At 39.3% G+C, this 18537-nt stretch overlaps 4 protein-coding genes across 6 annotated transcripts; 3 read left to right on the forward strand and 1 right to left on the reverse strand.

Annotated features, from left to right (window-relative positions):
* Nucleotides 1–301: 301 nt before the first annotated feature.
* Nucleotides 302–4600, reverse strand: RB195_009777 (uncharacterized protein; the record flags this gene model as incomplete). Of its 2 annotated transcripts, XM_064190483.1 has the most annotated exons (4): nt 302–545; nt 3235–3493; nt 4319–4460; nt 4532–4600. In XM_064190483.1, the coding sequence occupies 4 exons, from the start codon at nt 4598–4600 to the stop codon at nt 302–304; spliced, it is 714 nt and encodes a 237-aa protein (XP_064048066.1). The 2 variants fall into 2 exon arrangements, with proteins under 2 accessions (XP_064048066.1, XP_013299897.2); XM_013444443.2 differs by lacking the exons at nt 4319–4460; nt 4532–4600 and having other exon boundaries at nt 3235–3437.
* Nucleotides 3530–7502, forward strand: RB195_009778 (uncharacterized protein; the record flags this gene model as incomplete). The annotated part of the gene is made up of 4 exons (XM_013444444.2): nt 3530–3535; nt 3892–3963; nt 5867–5998; nt 7455–7502. The coding sequence occupies 4 exons, from the start codon at nt 3530–3532 to the stop codon at nt 7500–7502; spliced, it is 258 nt and encodes an 85-aa protein (XP_013299898.2).
* A 2607-nt stretch (nt 7503–10109) lies between these two features.
* Nucleotides 10110–10820, forward strand: RB195_009779 (uncharacterized protein; the record flags this gene model as incomplete). The annotated part of the gene is made up of 5 exons (XM_013444445.2): nt 10110–10131; nt 10195–10290; nt 10366–10496; nt 10573–10697; nt 10754–10820. 5 exons carry the CDS (start codon nt 10110–10112, stop codon nt 10818–10820), a joined length of 441 nt encoding a protein of 146 aa, XP_013299899.2.
* A 232-nt stretch (nt 10821–11052) lies between these two features.
* RB195_009780 (uncharacterized protein) lies at nt 11053–17495 on the forward strand (the record flags this gene model as incomplete). 2 transcript variants are annotated; one of them, XM_064190485.1, is made up of 22 exons in its annotated part: nt 11053–11162; nt 11217–11282; nt 11749–11823; nt 11882–11941; nt 12009–12156; nt 12240–12364; nt 13254–13322; nt 13377–13547; nt 13618–13750; nt 13848–13931; nt 14033–14191; nt 14246–14371; nt 14447–14573; nt 14641–14735; nt 15601–15700; nt 15761–15861; nt 15997–16097; nt 16520–16591; nt 16652–16736; nt 16832–16892; nt 17169–17323; nt 17394–17495. In XM_064190485.1, the coding sequence occupies 22 exons, from the start codon at nt 11053–11055 to the stop codon at nt 17493–17495; spliced, it is 2325 nt and encodes a 774-aa protein (XP_064048067.1). The 2 variants fall into 2 exon arrangements, with proteins under 2 accessions (XP_064048067.1, XP_064048068.1); XM_064190484.1 differs by lacking the exons at nt 11053–11162; nt 11217–11282 and having other exon boundaries at nt 11750–11823.
* Nucleotides 17496–18537: the final 1042 nt, after the last annotated feature.

The raw sequence follows: 18537 nt of genomic DNA on the forward strand, positions 1-18537 counted from the left end.
TACCTCGTCACTGGTCTCTCTAAACTGTGTATTTAACGATCTCCTCAATGTTCCAAAATATGTTTTGCACATACGTCCGAATGTACCATGTTATTATTCGATAGCGCTGCTGAAATATATGCTGCAAATTATGTTATGAATCTACATGTTAAATATAGTACTTTTCCAGTCTTCTTGTTGTGGAGAACATATAATCAATAAAGATAGTCCTATATATCTCCCTGAATTCAGATAGTTTCTGAATGCCCTCATGAATCATCAAAAAGAAAAAATAATAACAATTTATGAACAACAAAACAAGTTAAGCGACAATCTCGTATCGCAGAGGAGCGAGAAGTTCCGGCTCATTATTCTTGGTGGTAACAACATGTCCTGCACGAGGTCCTACGGGGAGGCGCTTTAGAGTGGGAACAGGGAGACCAGCAGCCTTAGCTGCCTTCTTCTTTTCATCATTAGCCTTCACACGGTTCAAGAAGTCTTGTCTGCAGGTCGACGGTTTCACGTGCTCCACTCTAATGTTGATGCGCTTCGGAATTATTCGTCCTCTGAAAAAGTAGGTGGTAGATGTAATTAGGAAGTGAAAAATAACGACAACACTTATGGATTAAGTAACATTTACTCATGTATGTCAAAACAAAGGTGATTGTACAAAATAGTATAATGGCAATCACAAAGACTTGTCGCACCGCGAGTTCCGATAATTCGGAATATTCGTTTCATCGTTTTGTAGGATAGTACACATTTGAAAATAAATACTCTCAAAAACACCCAACTAAGGTAAAATTAGGAATTGGACTCCCAACAGACACTAAATTAAGAGGAAAAACTAGTAGGATGAACCACTCAAATGAGACTAATTAATTCAACAGTAAGAACGTGAATATGTCCGTACAGAACGTTCAGTTGCAACTTCGGTAATCATTCACACTGTACTTCAATAATATATCTTCAATGATCATAGCTTAAACCTATAGCCAAAGGCTTAATTCGCTCTTTAAAAAACTACATAAACACTAATCCGACACACAAAGCTCTATTCGGAGTAAGTAGATGAAAATATTCCTTATAACGGCAAGCTGAGAAAATAATTTACGGCGTGTTTGATGTAATCAGCATGACGACTGCAAAAATTTGAAAACATTTGATTGCAGAATGGTAGAAGGAATTCCAAATTAAAACGTAATGATTGGAACAGAAACCGCATAAGAAACGAATAGGTATAAAATATGCCACCACAGTTTATCCAAATTTAGGCGAAATGAATGAAATGAAGTGACAGATGGCAAAAAAGAACATACTAAAACTAACATACTAGACTAAAAAAGAGGATAATTGACGCTTTTATGCGAGTAGAGTCACTAAAATTTGAGTGCAAACGAGTAATGGACAAAGAGATCTCCATTATTATTAGTAAAAAATAACTTGAATGGTTAAGATCAAAAACAAGAATAACTGTAGTCGGTATCATAGACTCAAGCCCGAAACACTATTTCATCACTATGATAGCAAAAATAGGATCAAAGTACGAGCATCCACAGCACAACTTACTTCGAAGATAATGCACGCAACAACCGAAAAGAAAATTTTTTTACGAACTTTTACTAAAGGATAATCATAAAGCTCAGACTGCCAACAGATCTCGCAGCCTCAGCAGCTGTCAGGACAAAACAAAGATGTAGAAAGAAAGGACCTCTCAGAATCATGATCAAATGACAGTTTCAGTACTAAAATCTATATAAACGTTGACTCTAAGAATTGATTCACTTCAACAATCTACGTAAATGATGATATTCATAAACATCTTGAAACCACTGCACCACAACAATGCAGTTAGTCTCAGAAGTCTTTGACTCACCCGTTAATGACCAGTTTTTTTTCTAAAGCTGAAGATAATTTATCTATTATTTGAGCAAAGTGATGTGATTCTATATCTTCCAAGTGCATCAAGAGATAACCTATTAAAGTTGGTCTGTTTACTTTCATCGTGTCTCTTCTGATCTGCTGTAGTTCTTGAAAAAAAAAGTGCGTATAGCAGATCCAAAGAACCGTCGCGCTCTCAGTACTTTCACGAACACACAATTCATCCTTCTCTCCCCTTGCAAGAAATCAACCTAAAGTAGATAGTCATATTGTCGAAATAGTCGAGGAACAAGGACTCTGACGACTAACAATAATAAAAACATACAGTAAAAATGTTCTGCTTTGAAGTATAAAAGTTGCGTAACTACGATGAGGCTGATCAGATATGCAGTTCTAACAATGAATCAATTCAGTAGCAGAGACGCCCAAATAGAGAAAAGAAGAGAAGAAGGAAATTTTGACAGCTTGACTTGAATGACAAGAGCAATGTCAACTGTTTAGTCCTTCGTTTGCTTAGGTTGGTATAGATGATGATGAGGACGAAGCATTTTCGTTATGGCCGATTTTCATAAATATGATCAGAAATAAGAGTTCAATCAAACGAAAAAAAAAGGATTAATAGCTAATTATTAATAGCTGATGATGGAGGAACTGGCAACTAATCATAGACGATACTTTTTCAAGCGAAATTTTAGCTTCCCCCAATTATGCGGATACTGCGTATGGATTAGTAATAAATCACACTTAGCAAATGTTGGTGTCAATGATAGGAAGTATTTGCCTATGTCAACTATTTATAATTGGAACACCATCTATATGGATTAACTGCTACGTAAGAGCAGTAGTACTACAAACAACTTCAGATATGTCCCACTTTTGTGCTACTGTAATAAAACAGCGCGATGCACAACTAGTGAATTGATTTTGCATGTTCGCGAATCGTCAACGCTTAAACGTGAGGACGAACTAGAAACATGCTAAAGACATTTTTTAAACTAAATGACAACAAGGAGAATATTCACCAGTGAATTCTATCATTCTTAGCAAACACAATTCAAGAAGCTTCGGGTAAAGTGTAGTTGGTGGTGGTGGGGAGGAACTAAACATTAGTCTTAGAGGATCTGTGGCCTGTAAGCCAAACTTACTAAGGTTAAAAGGAAGATAGAGGTCCCTGAAATAAGAGCTCAGTTAAGTGACCCCAACTACATTTTCCTTTCGACTTTTCTTGCAAAAAAAAACCATCCAAAAAACCAAAAACCATGGATACTAACTCTAACAGGAAAAAAGAACACTATAGCAATACACAATGAAAAAATCGTAGTGTAAAAATATATCTGAAAAAAGAAAGGAAATCAAAACAAGGAAACAGCCTACCGCACACGTTTGTTCACAATCACTCCAACGGCGCTCTTTGTAACGTTGAAGACAGTTCCGGTCTTTCCGTGGTAAGCCTTAAAGGGCATGCCCTTTTGGAAGGCCCCATTTGCTTTAATGTCGACGATGTCTCCACGCTTGTAGATGCGATAGTAAGTCGACAAATGTTCAATTCCGTGCTTACGAAAGTCTCGAGCGAACATGTAGCGCGTTCCGCGCCTGAGACCCTTTGAGTTGGTCATCCTAGCAACAGGTTCCCCTGAAATTTGGAAATAAATTGGGATTTTTGGAAAAAATGGCGGTTTCAAAACCAAAAGAATAGATAACCCGCATAAAACAACGTAAGCAGGATGATTCTCGAAAAAGAAGAAAAGAGCTGAAGATTGTGATTTAACGCAACTTTACGTCAAACGAGATCACTTTCAATAACTCGTATACCTGAGGACTTCCCTTCGAAGCAAGCGAATCCCTAACACCTAACGTGTCACTTAGAAGTACGTCAATGTTACCGTTTAACAATAAAGCTCAAAAACAAAACTTTCAAGCAACTCTTTACGTATAAAACACAAAACCAAAACAAGAAATTTAGGCCTAGCACCGGGTTTCGACTCATAGTTATTAAAGGAGGAAATAGAATCTGTACGAGACCTATTTCAGCATTCGGTCAGAACGGGTGTCTCGTCCTCATCCGCAACAATTCTGTCAGCGATATTCCACGGCTCTAAGGTGGTGAGTAGTTTTCGTTTCTGTTTTCTTGTAGTTCTCAATGTTTTTGTGAAAGCTTCGTGCATTTCGTTCTTACTGCGAAACCCCTTGGGGTCCATGCCACTGACTGCGTATTGACTGTACAGCAACTTTCCCTCTCGTTTATTTTCGGTACAAACATAAGCGCAGCACGGGAACAAACTCGATAAATTTTCAAACTGAGATGAGAGTTACATCGGGAAGCCACGAGTATCTAGAACTGCTACTGGCTATGGTCATCTCATCACTCGTAACTCAAGTCACCTTGTCGGTCGTAGCGCAGCATTTTACTTATCAACAAGATAGAACCTTTTTTGCGAACAAACGCACTTGTCCTTACCGATACATATCTCCATTTCTTCGAAGGTATGTACGCTGTTATTCCAACATGCAGCAAGACATGCGGATGCGGACGAGTTGCCGCGTTGTGCGGGCTCGATAGGACGAACTTTTCCTCGGATTTGTTGACAACTTCGTTGACACTGCATATTAACAATTTGATCATGATATAAAGTTGTCTGACTAGTTGATTCAATAGTCCTAACTAATTTACACCAGGTATAAGCGCCTTGTTGTTGTCGCATGTCTCTCCTGTGGTCGTAGTGGTGTGTTTGCATTGCATTTAATTGTCACTGCAATTAATGTAACTTGGGAACTTGTGTTGTATTGAAATCATTAGGACAACTCGTTTTGATCGCCTCGATGTGGTGTCCACGTTCGGTAAAGTTTGATTGCAAAGAAGAAACTGTGCGCAATTTCCAGCAGAGGAAGATAGCAACTCCCATGTCAAGAGCACTAAACTTAGCAATAACGAGTAGTTGGGAGGGTGGGCGCGAGGCACTCTGCCGCGCTCTTATTTCTGGAAGTAAATGACTAAGTTAGTCGCCGTTCTAGAAACTAAGCATTAGTCTTAGAGGATCTACAATATGTGAGCTAAAGCTACTGAGAGAAAAAAATGAAGATAGAACTTGCAGAAATAAGTACGCGGAGAGTGTTCCACTCCAACTACATTTTCCTTGCAATGAATAGCTGATTACGCCAGATCATACAAATCTACTACAATCATTGCAGATGAATGCAGTTGTGTTCTTTTTTTTTGTACTTTCAGTGAGCAGTTAGCAACAAAGTTTAACCTCATAAAAAAAGAAGGGAGAGAGAAAAAAATGCGGAACAAAAAAAAAACTTTGGAAAAGTTCATTGGAGATGCATTGACGGTGATCTTGTCGTTACTTTACATGCTAGTAAGATTGTTAGATACTAGACCTGAAATAACTTGATATTTATTTTTTGCTCTCATCTTAAAGGATCTATGAAGGTGGCCTTTTCCATATTTCTATAAGATTTGACAACAGAATTTCATGATTTCTTATGTAATATAACTTGCTACCGATTGTAGATTACTAATCATTATGTGTTCCCCTTCCATTTTTTCCATTATTGTGAAAAAAGCCACATGAAAGGAAGCAATGTTCGAAAATGGCCTGAAATGCCCTAAATCCTTCCTCACAATATTAAAGCAGCAAATTCTTCTTCTTCTTCTTCTCTCTCTCACAGAAACGTTTTGATCTGAAAGTGATGTCGACGACAATAAATTTGAAAGAGGTTTCCCAATCTTGCACTACTTATGTACTGCGCTGTAGTCATTTTCTTTCATTTTTGAATGCCTAAGTGTAGTAGGTTTGAACATTTTGACATAATTGCAATAACCGAGAGTAAATGGTTTCGAGGGTGGGAGCCAAAGCACCTTGTGCTGAAGTATCCATTTTTGAAGTTATGGTTGTTGTATCATTATATTCTTTGTATTCATTGATCTACAATTCTAGTATGATTTTGCCCAGTCGAGTTGCCGCTTCTACCTCGTATTTTTCTCCATCATTTGTTGTTTTAGGAAATGTCTGTTGGATCTCTAGTGTACCGGAACATCACTCGTCGCTTCTCCACACTTTTCCTTGCTGCAGGTGTTGGTGCCTTCCTCATGAACTATGCTTTCAATGGAGTTGCTGATGCATATTGGGACAAAGTGGGTTCCGCCGTTTCTTTTTGTTTCTATTCAAGCACGATGACAGTTGAATTTTCTTTATTGATTAAGAAGTTATAATTAATCAGTTATTTTAATGTTCCTTGCTGTGACAGATATCTCAACATATGTTTATTGTCTCATATCCTTCACTATCTATATCATAGCTTATCTCATATCTTTCACTGGATCTTTGGTAAACAAAACACGGGCGTTTGAAAATAATTTACTTTGGAACGAAATAAGTTTAAAACAGCATCATGTATCATTATGTTCCTTGAAGATTCTGTATTCTATGTAAGAGCGGAACTCTCATACAGTCTTAGAATTTGACAAAAGAAGAAAAAAAAACATCATTTGGTGGGAAGTCCTAGAATGAGTGGTCTGGACAAATATGGTACCGCCGGCTATGAAAGAATTTCTTAGAGTAGGGGAATCGAACAGCAACATCTTCCCTCTCCTCAAAAAAAACGATGTTGCCAAGAAGCCACAGTTGAACAAACCGGCTTTTTCTCTTAAAACGAAGATGATAGTTCAAAGTTAAAAGATGAATTTTGATGTGGTTAGTGTAACGTAGAATTTGCAAGTTTGTAGATTTTTTAAAGCAAAACTCTTAGATAGAAAAGAGATGCTACTTATTACATTCGTTCGTCGTACCTTAAGACGGTTCGTCACTAGCAAATAGAAACACCCGTCGTCGTCAAATCTCCTACCCTTGAGGTCCGGTACTTCCACTGTTATTTCCGTTGTCGCGGGACTTGGATAGACTACACATAGCGATTTAGAATGAGATGTGATACGGAATGCATTGCCGGTCAACTCATATAAATAATAATGCTCTGGTCCTTTTGAATTTTTTTCTGTGTATGACGCGGGGAATTTTGAAATCTGCTCGGTTTAAATGAAATTGGTTTAGAATGAAAATTCTCAGCCTATCCACATCGCTGCTGAAGTTCTTCACCATCCTTTATATCTATGCTTTGCATTTTATTCTAACTGAATTTTTCTTAAACGCTCTTACAAGGTGGGGTGGTTTTCTGTTTTTGTGAGATCCCCACTACTTGTTTATTGAATGAGAGAAGATCGGGATGCGTTTTGCTCTAGGAACCAATCGTGGAATTGACAAAAGCTTCTACAGAGAAAACAGCCAAGTCTTTCTGTTCTAGAAATAAATAACTTCTTACCTTTCATAAAGAACGTTTACAAATGTTAAGTACAGACAGAAAAGGGCTTATTTGAAGGTGTTTGTTTTGTTCGAAAAGTTCCATATCCCTACACACAACTGTTTCCCACTCTTGTATTCCTTGTTCTTCACCAAATAGTTCAGTAGACTTCTTTAGAACACTTGTTTGGGAAATTCACGGTATTGAATTCTAGAGCTTTTTCTTCGGAATTATTTGTTTGTGCAGACATTATTTTATATTATATATCTACATTATTTTATAAATTTATGTTTTAGGTGAATGCCGGAAAGCAGTGGAAGGACGTAAAAGCCACTCTCGAATAGATGTTTGTAGAAGACCAGTAGATTTCATGTTTGTAAAATAAAATAGTTTTTTTTTTTTCAAGTCGAAGTTGATCGCAAATTGTGGTTTCTGAAAACAAAGATCTGGTGAGTGAAAGTATAGTAATAAAGAATCATATAACTGTTATGTTGGTCACTATTCCTACTTCGTTAACTTCTAATAGTGCGCATCCATCTAATGTTCATACACCATATTCTTATGTCCTACAAATTGTACATGGCTCCTATTCTCCTATTTTGTTATCTTTTCTATTATTATGTTTCTAGAACCTGAACAAGTGACGTTGTTTATTTAAGATCCTATTTTCTACGCAACGACGCGTTAGTCGAAAGCAATGGAATCGAAAAGAAATTCAAAAAATGCTCAGGATTGGAGGACACAGTCGTCATCAATCACTTCTGTCGCGATGACCGCGTGTCTTCCATAGTCGGGTTAAGACGAGCTATAGTCTGGCGCAGTTGCATAAGTGGCTGCGGTCAGAGTGCAGCGGTGAAGCTAGTAGCTTTGATTGAAGTGGCAGCTTACCCATTTCTACAATCCGATGCAGCAAGCGAAGGTCCTTCCTCGATCGCAATCGGCAGCAGCTGCAGACTATAGCACAGCCATTTACGCATTTGCAGCGGGCTTCAGGTCGTTTTGAATTACAGCAGAATGCGCGCACTTTCTTTATCTGACGCAATCCCCTTTTCCATATATCAATCAGAAAGGCGTATACAATTTTGATCTTTTTTTGCAAAAAAAAAAAGAAAAGAGAATAACATACAAAGCTAAAAATGAAGCCGACACACAACGAATTTTCTTGCGAGACAATTAAGTGGGTGGCTGCTTGTATATTCTCTTGCTCTATCGGACTATGGAGCTAATGAAGCTACACCGCAGCCGCTAGCGCAGCTGCAATACAAGGGTTGTTTCGATACGATTGCACAACGTGCGTTAGAAATTCCGTAATTGGAGATGTACTTATAGTTCCACAAGATTTTGTAATGGTGGTAAACATGTTAGAAAGATTTTACTAAACATCTCAGTCAAATTTTAGATAAACATCACACATAACTGCAGCAGAGAACGTATTTCTACAAATATTACACTGAACAAAAATTTTCGTCACTGCTCCTAGCAAAAGAACTTGGCTTTACGAAGTAAATGTCATAGGAAAAGAAAATTCGCACTAAGTCGGGGCTCCATCCTGCTTATACCCACTCGTCTGTCCTTGCCAAAGTTACAAGTAACAACAATGCAACGGGCTTCCTTCAGTGTTGCTTCCAAAAGTGACGAGCTGTTGTGCATCTTTTGAAGGGGAGATGTCTACATTTCAACAACACGAGGTCCGAATATCTGAAATGGTGAGATTGAAGCCTAAATGAAACGAAAAAAAAAAAAAACGAAGCACCAGAAGTACATGGGTGATATAAAATCTCCTTGGATGTATGATAGTGAGAATATTCATTTCTTAAGATTTAAATAATAATAATAATTTAAGATTCAAATAAAACAGCAACGAAAAATTACATTAAAAAGGCAAAAAAGTAGAACATCCATGTTTTGCAATGTGTGTATCAAAGAACAAACAGAAAAACAAGCAATACAACTAACAACAGCAGGTTGAAGAAAAAAACATTTCATTGAGGAGGAAATATGGGAAACGAAGAGATTAGTATCGATTTTGCGAAATAGACTACAGTGGAACAACGTAAGATGAGACTCATCAGTGGATTTTCGAAACACGAATATCGACCAAGTTCCTCAGAGGATCTACCGTAGTTCAATCCAAAAGCGCTGCGGATATATGCATCGCACTTCAATTGCATTCTAGACAGTAGAGAATCCACCACGATTGAAGTGAAGTGCATAAATTACAAGCTAGAATTGCATGCAAACATGAAAGCTTCATTAAAAAAAAAAAAAAAAAACTAACCACATAGAAAGAATTTCAGATTTAAGGTTACTGAAAGCCCAAAACAACAATATTATTGTGAAAATACAGAAGTTTCCCATGTGTTTCACAATACATTTTCATGGATCATTTACAACAGTTGAAAACAACTTCCAAAATGCAATTGTCAAACCTACCTACGCCGTATTATCAGTAGGTAGAAGAGTTTGCGGTCATGTCTCTGCTACATCAATATGACATGCTCAATTCAAATCAAGAGTCAGAGTTTACTTCAGTTTAAGAGAGCGTCTTCGTAATGTTGTGTAGTTTAACAATATAAATATTTGAAAGGGTTAAAAAGGTTTGGAAGAGTGCTCAAAGCAGCTCGATGTGAAGCCATCGTTGGCCTCACTCGGACTTCAGCTATGAGTTGTGCTAGTAAGGGTCCCGCCACGACAACACCCGCTACGCTCCACCGCTTCGAGCGTAGCCGCTTTCGCAACTGCATATAGTTTCATGTCGTTTTCACCTGACTACGGTTTTTGTGACAGACGCGGATACTCACCACTTTACTTTATCCCTTAGCGGTGGTTGTGGAACCTTTTGTGTTTTAAATGTATGAATGGATTTATAAGTGACCGTATTTCCGATTGCAATAGAGTAACCACCATTTAGGAGCACTTATTGAAGTGCTCGAAGTGTTAGCAACTGTTCGATGAACGACAATATATCTCACGGTACGAACGGACTCATCAAAATATGTCTTTGACTTGTTGAATTTGTTGATGCGATGATCTCAGGGACTGTTGAAAGCGGTTCATCGGAATCGGATATTCCACCCTCGGGGTCGTCCTCTGCGGTCGCTACTGGAAGTAGCTCCGGAAGGCCGGTGAAGGGTTAGCAATCTTTCTTTTTTTGCCGTATTCCATCGTTTTGCTTTGTTCTTAGGTCAGTGCTATACAACTTTTTAGACAAATCATGCCCTATTTGCTTTCTTGTGTTCGCCTCTATGCAATCTCGTAGACGTCATATCGAGAGAAAGCATCCAACTAAGCTTGGGAGCGATGAGGTCGAACGGCTCTCCTACATCAAGGCACAATCGGTACGCAGTTCTATGTATACAGTAAATTATTTTCTTGAACTCTTCCAACATCATTTGTGACGCTAGTTCTTTTTAGCCAGCATTACCCTATGCCTGCGAATTGTGCTCGAAAGCGCTCGCATCAAACTCTTCTTTGAGTTTACACCGAAGGAGAATGCATGAGAACAAGAAGGACTATGGATGTCTTACTTGTGGAAAGAGGTATTATTTCTATCTTTGTAGTTTGTATTCAGTTTCGTAACATGCTGTATTTTGAGGTATCCTCTTGCGAGTGAGCTCAGGAAGCACATCAAACGTGTGCACGAAAGAAATTTGGATGTCTGAAAGGGACTGACAATTAAATAAACTAATGATATAAACTGTGTCTGCAATTTGTATTTTGTGGTTACATATTACAAATCAGTTGTTTCTTTCTATGCGTTGAAATGAACAAGAAATACAGTAGGGTCAAAACGAAATAAAGCACGGTACAATTGTGTAAGCAGTTGCGCTCGAAGCGGCGTGATGGAGCTATTGTTTAGAATCGAGGTGGAACCGCTCCAAACTGCAGCAACGAATGGTGCTAGGGACGGTCTACCTCGATCCTGACCGCTACGCTCCACCACATCGCTTCGAGCGCACACGCTTACGCAGCTCCGAAGTGCTTCATGTTGTTTTAACCCTACTGTATGTAATTTCCTATGTATAACTATGCAAGTTAAGCAGCTTGTTCGTGCCCAGAGCGTTCACTGAAATCCCTGACTGCGCTTCTAGGAAGCAGGGTCAAGTCGATCTAGCCCAATTAAAGTGAGTATGCATGTCCGTCCTTCGATGGAGGTAGATCGAATCTTGCCATAAAAGAACTTGTCACAGTCACTACAGCTTCATATCGTGACAAATTTGCAACGAATCGCCTTGGCAATACTAGCATCAAAACGGCTAAATGGGAGAGAGAACGAGAATTGGACGAGTTTGAAAATTTGCGCCAGTAATGATGCGCGAAGCTTCAAATTTCAATTTAGTACTTTTATCTGTCGAATGCAGTGTATTGATAAGTAGATACTTTATTTGCTCTTCACTTTAGTTCACTTATCGTGAAACAGCGGAACTAGGGATGCAGTTTGTACCGCTTTTTGTGCGTTACTTAAATCGGAAAATCAGAAGATGGCAGTGTTGTTGTGGTCATCCGCTTAGAGGTGTTAGACCTTAAGAGAATTGGAAGTTGGATCATTTGAGCATATACTTCCGTATCATGCAATATCGAACTGTTCAGGATGCCCGCATTTGAACAAACCAAAGTTGCCGCCGAGGCTTTCGCTAAGCTGATTTGTTGTGCTAATCCGGAATGGTATCTTATTGTATTATTAGTTTTTTTTTTAAATGTAACTATAAGTTATGTCTTTCAGTAGGCAAGAATCTGACAACTTACAAACGCTGGGGACGACTTGTAAGCATGCTTTCTGCTGGTAATTGTTGCCATACTGTTTTGTTCTTCTGGACATGCGCTGTTTTTGCTTGATTGATGCTTTTCAGGGACTGCATCAATTCTTATTCATCAATGAACACGCTCGTTCTTTGCCCTATGTGCGCGTGTCCTCTGGAAGTGAACCATCCTAAGGCCGCTATAATCTTCAATAATCTTGCACATCACATCAACGATTTCAGACTGTTGCTGGACGAAGTAAGACTAGGATTAATGTTGCGCTGTTGCTATTGACATAAAATATAGAAAAGCATGTACGATCTCATGGAAGTCATTTGCAGTACGAAAAATGCCTCGCAAACGAAGGAGAAGTGACTGCTGCTGGTACGATTGCACAAACACAGGCGCTTCTTAAAGGTCATGACTTCGCCTCTGCAGATGAAGTTAACCAAACCGCTAGGAACAAGTATGTTTTTCGATTGGTTTTCTCATGTGATCTGTCGGTAGAGTGAATTGACAGAACTAACCTATGGTCATTCAATTGATGAAATACCAACTATTCCCATTTTGCAACAATTGGGTTGGTGTTCAATTTCCGATTGTTTTTTGAGCTTTGGTAGTTGTTTTCGCTTGTAATCAAAAATCGTCCTTCCTCTTCTTTCTCTTCAGTTTCTGTCCCCGTTTGCTGCCTATGGTTGTTAGGTGGCTTTTGCTGATTATTTGCTTGATTCTGCGTGGATGCCAGTCAGCTCCATGTCAGTGGAAATTCGTTTGGATCGCATGAGGCCATTGTTGTTTCGACAGTCTCCGTGGTTATTTGCTGGATGCATTTAGATCTACCCCCATATTAGGGAATATTGGCGTAGGACGCGACTGTACCAAGGCGCGTTCCATGCAGCTTGTCCGCTCTACAAGTTACGGTAAGACAGATGATGCCGGTCGTTAACCGTAGCATCTTTTTGTATGACTTCGAGGCAGCGTTCCACATCTTTGCGTTCTTTCTTGGTCACGGGCCAAATAGCGTTATAGATCGAAAAAGGTTCCATGCGAGCTCAATTAGAAGCGAAACTGCGACCTTCGTCTACGTATTTGAAAGCGTCTGTTTTCAAATGAGCAATGTCGTGCACGCGCCGCATCTTCCGGGCCGTTTTTTACGGCATTTAGGAAGAAATGGACGGAATCACCCTCTCCATAATCTACTATCCCGTATACGATTACTCCACATGAAATCCGTGCCACCTCAGATTCGTGGGGTGATGCCTTTAAGTTTACAAGCCTACCTTTCATAAAATAGTATCGCTAAAACACCACTCTTTTACATTCGCATTGTTGTTTTAGCGCAACAGTCATTTCAGCGCTGTCAACGAGTTCATCAGCACTCAGCGTCTGTCTTCTGAAGACCTAGAGAACGATCTTGACTTGGAGTAATTTTCTATGTTCGTTTATTTTATTTCTGGATGTTGAAATTTCCTCGTCAGCTCACCTGCGAGTGATTTCTCGGAGGAACTAAATCTCACACCACCTCCAACCAATCCTCATTTGACCGCTGACGTTAATGATGGACAAATCAGAGCGAATTCGCAGACTGTTGTGGAGTTTGCGGAGTGCTTTGATCGCCTTTCTGATGAGGATCTGGCAGTGACTCCAGTGTACGTTTCTCGAAATTTCCTATCGTTTTTCTTTTGCCGGTCTATTCTTTCAGTGCATCATTGTATTAAGAGAGGACGGTATTATTACCGACAGTGCACCGCAGTTTGACCAGCCATTGATGTCATCAACACAACGACCAAACCTGTTCCTTTCTCAAGCTCTTCATGCTCGCAATGAAATGTTCCAGAAGGAGGCCACCCAGGTAGTGCCAGGGAAATCTGTAATATATTGTGATGTTATTTGTTGTTTGTGAGAAATGCCACTTTTTGTAGATGTGCTGTGATATACGCTAATTGCAGGAGGTGAAAACATATCGGGGCGAGAAAAGTTATAATTATTTCGCGGTGAAACCTACAAAAACCTTTGACAAGGGAGGGAAAGACGTAAGCTTATTTAAAATTATTGACAGGCTACCACTTTTTTCGTTCACAAAATCTTGACACTTTCTAAATCTGGACTCATAACAATTTCTTGATTATTTTAGACTGAAGCACCGTGGCTGGACCTTCTTCGGAGGGGCCGTACAAACGTACCTCCGAAGACTACTCTGAAGATTGAAATACAGGAAGGAGAGGAATTTGTGGTTCCTTCGACGTCCGTACAAGATGATCGAGTAACTCCTAAGCGAGGTCCTAAAGTAGAAGTACGTCTGCAAGTTTTTTGCTTTTCGTTGTTGTCATAACTAGTCGTTTCTCAGATTTCTTCGTCTTCTCGCGGCCGCAAGTCCTCATTTTCTACTCCACGACCATATTCGCGTATTGATGATCCGGTTATGGATGCAGTGATCAGTGGTGAACTGGACCAAGTTAAGAGTGCTATCGAAGTACGATTGCTTACTTCAAACGTTTTTTGCTTTTGCCTCCCTAGAAATTATGTATGAAAATTTGATATTTTTCAGGCTGGACACGATGTCAATAACCGTGATCAGCAGAAGCGAACCCCTCTCTTTGTTGCTGTCGAAATGAAACGTTTGGATATTTGTAAAGTGCTTGTCGAGCGGGGAGGAGCAGTTATTAATGCTAATTGTAGGCGTGACATAGTAATAGTACCATCAGCGTTGTACCATTTTGTTCACATTTTTAGAACTTGCAGGTGGTCCCGACTGCAACACTGCCCTTCATGTGGCTGTAGCACAAGGGAATGAGGAAATAGCCAGATATTTGCTATCAAAAGGTGCCAGCAAAACGGTTGGTTCTAACATTTCTCTAATGCTCACATACATTGCAAGTTAAGTGGATGCTGCGGCTTTCTCTCTTTTGTTCTGTTTCCTTCCTGAAATAGTTTTGGTTCAGTGATGTAAGTGCTCGAATTTTGTGACTCAAACGTTTGTTCATACCTCAAGTGTACAGATAATCATACTCCATCCTTTGCGTTTGCAAGTAATGCTGAGATTGTTGCATGCACCATCGACGCTCCTTTTTGCAGACAGACGATAAGGGTTTTTTTTTTGCTGTTGTTGCTGGAGAAGTGACTGCATCCTTTTTTCACTCCAGTGGTATAGAGTTATAAAGGTGGCCTGTTGGGTGAAGACTACTTTATTTTTTTGAAGGTGTGTAATGGTATTTCTATGTGCTGCAGCTTACAAGCTGTTATGCTCACATGTAGTCTACGCCGAATCTGCTGCATCGAGTAAATGCGAATGTCTTCGACTTGAGCATAACTTAGGAAAGAGACAGGAACAAGGGGATGTTTATTCTTCTCTCTATTTCCTGAGTCTCTTTCGAACATAAGGCCGTGTGTTGATAACAAAAATGAGATACCACAGCCAGTGCATATTATATTTGATGGTTTGGGTTTGTCCGATTGGGATAATGTTGTTTATATAATGAAAATATCTCATGCACTCAGACTGAGGAAATACCATGTAAGTGCTATATCGCTCTGCATTCATCGATTTATTTGAAAGATGATTGAAGTAATCACTTTCGGTGAAATCTTTTGTTTTTTCATTCAGTGTTCCAGCAGAAGTTTTTCGATTACGTATGCATTTTTCTTGTACACTATTCTTTTAGCCAACACTTTTAGTCTAGTCTCCATTGAAGAAAATTTCAGATCCGAAATATTAGACAAGAAACACCATCCCAGTTAGCACAACCTCGTTCACCACTACGTTCGTTGGTAGAGAAATACCGCACCCACCCAAGACAGCTGTGTGAGTCACACCAATACTTCTTTTACAGAATCTGAATATTTGACTCATTGTCTATTCCAGTGGTTCCGCGACTTCCTGATGTCTACATTGTATGTTATGCAAAAGATGTAAAGAGAACCCTTACATATGGCGAGCAGTCGCTTCTTAACAAATTGATGACGGTATACCATTATATATATATATATATATATATATATATATATATATATATATGCTTATCTTTGACTGCAACTTCCTCCCATGCAACCTTTTTATTAGGACAGGAGCTTTTTGTATTCAGATTTCTTAAATTGAAGGTCGTGGAATTCTGCGATGAAGCGACAACGCATTATGTTGTTGCAGCTGATGCCGATGGAGTCGCTAGTGTCGATGCCGATTTGTTAAGAGCAATGCTGCAGTTTGTTAATTTACTTCTAATTTTTTATTCCTGCTCGTATTTGCTTCCATCGTGAGAGACTACGGGCTAAGTGTCGTTAGGGAGGGGAGCACTCGGTGACGCCCTTATTTCCTGAAGCTTTAACTTACTTTTTTCTCTTAGTAACTTAGGTTTACATGTCATAGATCCTCTAAGACTAATACTTAGGCCTTAATGCCCCGATTAATTTGTTTACTTCGAGAAATAAAGGCGCCACTGCGCGTCCCCCCCCAACGACACTTTACCAGAGACTTCTAAACTAGTTGCGAGATCACTGCATTTTGCTTGTTCTTTGTGAGATATTTTGCCCTGAAGTAGCTCTACGGGACTTTTCGTTGCATCACTCATAATCATTCATAGTTTCGCTAACTAGCAAGATTGTCTATCCCTATATTTTTGTCCAGGAACACTCGCATTATGAGCGTGGACTGGCTGAAAGAGTGTGTGCGTTTAAATAAAACAGTGCCCCATTTGCAGTAAGGTTTAATAAACATAATGCAATCCTCGTAGAGTAGCTGTATTAGTATGTTTTACAGTTATGAGGTTTCGAAGCTGAGATACCTGGAAAACGATGTGGTGGTAAACTCCTTGGAGCGATGCAGAAAAAGCAAAGAAAGAATGGTCAGTAGACTTGGAGGATACTCTAAAATGAGATGATATGAATTATTACAAACGTATTGAGACGTTTTTGTATTTCATTTTGTTTCTTTTCATAGGAACCTGGACTATTTCACGGCTGCGTCTTTTACTTACTGCTGAAGAAGTATAAAGGCATTGGTATGTTTTTGCCATGTTGATATCTACTTGTGCTAAAGCTAAGAAGGACGATAATCTGGTTATATGAGGGTAGATGAAGCAAGACGTACCGCAGTTTTTTCACTTGCGGTTTAAAAGTTTCTCAACGTCTGTTTCTCCGTATTGTGTTTCTTTAGTTTTTAGTTTCTCTCAGTTGGTCTCTTTCAATCACTAGCCTACCAAAGTTTTAGTTCTCCGTCACTGTTTTACTACGAAAGTAATGCTATGAATGAATATGAATGTTTCTGCATCATGCAGATGATCGTCGACTGCTTCCTGATCTTATAAGGCTCGGAGGGGGTGAGCTGTCTGTAGGCGAGCCAGAATACGAAGAAAGTGCTCCCCTTCCATTCCACGCACCGCAACTATCATCACCAATATTCATCGTGTATGACGTTACAATGACAAGAAGTGTAAGTAACCTTGAAATTATGTACTACAATCCAACTTTCATTCAAATTGTTTCAAGATGTCGTGCTTCAGATTCCTAACAAATTCCATCGTCATCCTACTAGATACAATATGGTATCGGCGCAGTGGATTATTGAGTCTGTCATGGAATACGGCATTAAACCAGTTGCCTAAGACTTCACCCTTTGATAGTAGAACCTTGCCTATCTTTTGATAATAATGATCTCACTTTGTCGTGGTTGTTCAAAATATTTCATTTTTTATTTGGTCTCCTTTTTTGTTGTCGTTCAGTATGTTGTGGTTTAGAATTCAATTGTTTCTTACTGAATATTATAAAGAGGCAAATTTAGATCGTGTCCAAGATATGCAATATACTATCGTTATTTTTTACTGAATAATTCCAGTTATTTTTAGTGACCTACATGTGAAATTATCCCAAGACATTTATTTTTTAAAATAAATCTAAGTGAAAAACTAGAGTTATGGCTTCTTGGGTATTCATTTTAGCATGATGAGACTTGATTGAGCACATAAACTTAGAGAGTACAAGAAAGTGCAGAAATCTTCTCTGCTATTCGCTGTTACAGTATTTTTTGTTCGTCTACAAGTAAGTATATGCAGTCTCGGCTTTTGGATTAGCAGTACCCTATCTCATCTGTTTCAATCTATTGAAAATCAGCTACTGGCGACCCAGAGCTGTTGTGGAACCGCATTATCTCTGGAGAGTGTACTCCGAATGTAGTAGGTAAAACTACACGAAGCTCGGTGCGGTTACGCAAGCGGTTGCGCTCGAAGCCGTGCGGTGGAGCGTTGCGGTTAGGATAGAGAAGGATCCCGCTAGCACCATCTATCACTGCAGCTCTCTCTGGTACCACCTCCACTCCAACCGCTAGTTCTACTTTTTCCAGTTCCTTCTAGCGCAACCGCTTGAGCAGCTGCACCATGTTCACGTCGTCTTGCTCGACTATTTCACTGGTCTGGTGCGGTAGCTGCTGGTCGTTTTTATACTGAGTTTTTCACTATTTGTTCTCTGTCACGGTTTTGGTTGAATAACAAAGTTTACATACTTGGAGCAACTACTATTCATTGTCTTAATAACGATGTTAATGTACGCAGTGGTGATGACATCATTTTGACACCTTAGATCAGAAGAACGTTACTGTGAAATGCACGTGCACTTCCTCCTAGGTAATCGTTCATTAGTTAAAGGCATCAC

Source organism: Necator americanus, chromosome III (assembly GCF_031761385.1).
Source record: "Necator americanus strain Aroian chromosome III, whole genome shotgun sequence".
NCBI lineage: Eukaryota > Metazoa > Nematoda > Chromadorea > Rhabditida > Ancylostomatidae > Necator > Necator americanus.